The sequence below is a fragment of the Plasmodium reichenowi genome, chromosome 11 (genome assembly GCF_001601855.1).
Source record: "Plasmodium reichenowi strain SY57 chromosome 11, whole genome shotgun sequence".
NCBI classification, from domain to species: Eukaryota; Apicomplexa; class Aconoidasida; order Haemosporida; family Plasmodiidae; genus Plasmodium; species Plasmodium reichenowi.
In genome coordinates this window covers 123,482-127,980 of record NC_033656.1, presented here as the reverse complement: position 1 = coordinate 127,980, position 4,499 = coordinate 123,482, and the positions used below count along the sequence as shown (strand labels likewise).

The 4,499-nt window shown below is 17.7% G+C and overlaps 1 protein-coding gene across 1 annotated transcript; it reads left to right on the top strand.

Moving 5' to 3' along the window:
- Nucleotides 1-549: 549 nt before the first annotated feature.
- PRSY57_1103700 (hypothetical protein) lies at nt 550-3,457 on the top strand (the record flags this gene model as incomplete). The annotated part of the gene is made up of 12 exons (XM_020114919.1): nt 550-882; nt 1,043-1,376; nt 1,517-1,581; nt 1,681-1,761; nt 1,918-1,976; nt 2,214-2,251; nt 2,375-2,421; nt 2,637-2,718; nt 2,828-2,945; nt 3,062-3,138; nt 3,254-3,315; nt 3,422-3,457. 12 exons carry the CDS (start codon nt 550-552, stop codon nt 3,455-3,457), a joined length of 1,332 nt encoding a protein of 443 aa, XP_019970288.1.
- Nucleotides 3,458-4,499: the final 1,042 nt, after the last annotated feature.

Genomic DNA, 4,499 nt, shown 5'->3' with positions numbered 1-4,499 from the left:
TTTTTTTTTTCTCCCACCTTATTGGGTACCTTCAATTTACATAACACATATTTAAGCATAATAATCTTTGTCTTTTTTAAAAGGAAAAACATTAAAGAAATGGTGTTTATTTCTTTTTTTTTTTTTCAAAAAAAAATATAGGGAAATATAATGTATGAGCGTAAGATTATGTAAATATATAAAGGTAAACATAATAATATATTTATATATATATATATATTATATTAATTTCGATGGGGTTATCTATAAGTGCCCATGAGTATTTATATATGTAGCTTATATGTATAAATATGAATAGATATATGATTATAATAGAATGAAACAAGTATCAGCATAATCTTTATTCTATTCTATTGTATTATATTTTTCTTTTTCTGTCATATTTATAATATATATTTACTTATTGTAAGGTATTATTAAAGAAGTACAATTATATAAATAATAATAATAATAATATATATATATATATTTATTTATTTATTTATTTATTTATATATATTTATGTGCTGTACCTATTGAGGGTTACGTTTGGACAGCACATGCAACAATATGAAAAGTGTTGACATTATTAAATGTGATATGTGTTTCTTTTCACATGATGGTTTATTTTTAATATACACAATTATAAATAAGATATTTGTAATACAAGTAAAAAATTTTGAAATGTATAGAATATATGTAGAAAGTTATAAAATAGATGATATTAAATTATCAAGTGATAATATTCATTTTCTTACGTTAATAAAAAATAAAGGATGTGTGTGTATTTATTCTTTTTATAAAAATAATTTAATAAATAAAATATGCGATTATTTTCAAACCTATGACCATTCGTTTTTCTTATCGAAAAATAATAACATTGGTATAGTAAAATATGAAAAGGTAATTATAAAATAAATTTCTCAAATATATATATTTTTTTTTTTTTTTTTTTTTTATATAAGTATTTTTATAATATAAAAATTGGACGATACAGACATAAATATGAATAAATATATATATATATATATATATATTTTTTTTTTTTTTTTTTGTTATGTAGAAATGCTTAACCATATATAATATGAATAATCCAGAAAAATGCTTAATAAACATAGAAAATATTAAGTATCAAAATAAAGGATATTGCTCAAATTATATAAATACTATATTTGCTTGTTTGGTTGAAAATAAGAAAGATATAAACATTTTATTGTTGTCCTTATATAATTATACTATTATAAAAATTATTAAATGTATCAACTTTTTTCCGAATGACATATTATTTAGTAAATCTGATCACATAATAGCCTACAGCAATAAAAACAAATCATTACATATATATAGTGCTGATGGGGACCTGTTATATGTCTATAAGTATGCTGAAGATTTGGGAGGTGATAATAAAAATGTGAAGAAAAAAAAATAAAATAAATAAATAAATAAAATACACATAAATAAAATACACATAAATAAAATACACATAAATAGATAAATATATATATATATATATATATGTGCATATGTTATATTATAGGCATTAATGTTGTATCTATAAATGAAATGAAAAATACACTTTCCTTAGGATTAGAAAATGGATATGTATGAATTGTTCAGAGAAATAAAATATAATAAAATAAAATAATTATAATATATATATATATATTTATTTATTTATTTATTTGGTTATTTTTTGTGTAGGTGAAAATTTTGTGTCTGGAAAATTTTAAAGAAATCAAGTTTTTCTTTTTGGATAACACACTGCAAATGAATGACAAGCTTGTACAAATATAAAAAATAAATAAATAAATAAATAAATATATACATATACATTTATATACATATTAATTGTTATGCTATTTATGTGGGTATCTTAATATAGCATATAATTATTGTACATATTTTTTTATATAAATATATTTTTATAAAATATTGAAGAACATATATAAAGAAAATATTTCATCAAAAAATCATATTAATGACATCCTTTCGACAAAGTAAAAACAATGACATGTAGAGGATAAGAATAATAAAAAAATGTAGACATATAATATGTCCTTTTATACATTTTTGTATTTTCTTCATTCGTTATGAATATTTCATTTATCAAAACAATTTTATTTTATTTTTATTTTATTTGTATTTTATTTTATTTTATTTGTATTTTTTTTTTTTTTTTTTTTTTTTTTTTTTTTGTCCTATTATAATTTCACACATATCGGTATAAAATCTAGAAGGAAAAAAAATGAACACTTTTCATTTTATACAAATGGTAAGTAGATAGAGGTATGGAACTAATAAGAGAAGATAATGATATAATAAATGACACACATATATATATATATATATATATATATGTGTTTACATAAACATGTCATGATAATACCCATTACAGTGTCGGAAGGTATAAAAGAAGGAGAATACAAACTAAAGCGTGAAAAGGTTCTTTCTTTGTTTATATGTTTATTTTTTTATTTCTTCCTTTTTACTCTCTCTTTTTATTTATTTATTTATTTATTTATTTTGTTTTTTTTTTATTTAATATATTAAAAAATTAGAAATAAATTAAATAACTTATTTAATATAATTTTGTTTATTTTTTTTCTTCCTTGGTATAATATACTATAATAATGTAATTTTATATACAAAAAATATAGGGCCCTGTTGAAGTTAGCACAAAAGTAGGAATAACATTTTTATCCTTTAGTATATGTGGAAATTATTTATCTGTATTAAACGGTAAATTAAAAATATATATATATATATATATATATATATATATATTTTATACCTATTGACAAATATATTGTTATAAAAGAATTATTAATATATCTTTTTATATTATTAGAAAACCATAACAATGTGGTGAGGATATACGAAACAAAAAATTATTCATGTATAGCAATATTACATCAAAAAAATAAAGTGACCTTTATACAGTGGGATAATATATTGTATAAACCGAGGTATATATTATATATAAATATATATATAAATATATTTACATATATATATATATTTGAATCAATATAAAGGAGAAAAAAGGTAGAGCATCACATATTTTTATCTTTTATTGTTTCAGGCTTTTAATATGTACATGTACATGTTACTTGTTTATGTGGCTACCTTTTGAATGTTATGTAATTAAAATATCGAATGGTAGAAAATTTAAAATAAAAATAAAATATACAGAAGAATGGGATATCATAATAACACATAAATTTATATAGATACATTTATACTTATTCATTTTTTCATGTTATTTACTTTGAAGACTTTGTGTGTAAAGAAGCAGAATGGAATAATGATGGAACCTTGCTACTAACCAAAAATGATGTATGATTAATAGACAATGATAAATATATAAAAAGGTCAAAAAAAAAAAATATATATATATATATATAAATCAAACATTATATTTTATATATTTACTTATTTTTAGAATAGTCTAGCATTATTTTATCCAAGAAAAAAATAAAATTTGTTGCAAGTATATAAACAGAATAAAGGTCACAAGGTAAAAAAAAAAAAAAAAGAACATACTAGCCATTTGTATATGTAAAATATATATATATATATATAATATATCACATCGACTATTGCAAACCCTCACATTTACTTATATCTTTTCATTTCTATTTATTAATTGCTTAAAATTTATTTACATATAATAATATGTAAACCCTTCACATTATAAAAAAAAAAAAAAAATAATAACCGTTTTTGTTAGCATAAAAACAAAATAGACTTAAAATATATTATTTCTGTCTCAAAGTTTTTCAAAAGAAAAAAATAAAATAATTACTTTTAAAGAATGGCTTCTAGTGAAGCCTTATATAATAAAAAGTTTAAATAAAATAATGTTACTTTTAAAAAAAATATATATATATAAAAAAAAAAGAAGCAATAATTATATATTTTTGTGTATATATATAAGCGAAAAAAAAGAAAAATTTATAATATTATAAATATTATAATTTTCCAAAAAAAAAAAAAAAAAAATATAATATAAATAATAATAATAATCTACTTCATGAGAATATAATATATATAATATATATATATATATATATATATTATTTTACTTTTTTCCTTTTCTTCTTTTATGTATCAAAACACAACTTAATATGCTTCAATAAAAAGGAGAGAAAAAAGAAAACAAAATATTCTTCAATTCTGTGATTACAATTGTTTATAATATTGTATTTTTTTTTTTTTTTTTTTTTTCTTTTATTCTTTTATATTATATTATGGGTGTATATATGTCTTGTCATAACACATATAAATTAATAATATTATTTTACATTATTATTTCCTTATATTTTTTTTTAGCATTACTGAAATATATATATAATATATTTTTTAATTATATATACATATTAATAAAAAAAAAGAATACATAATATATGAAGGATATATATATATATATGTATTTCCTTTTGTGTTATACATAAAAGTTATGATATATTTAAAAAAAAAAAAAGAAAAAAGAAAAAAAAAAAAAAAAAAAAAAAAAAAAA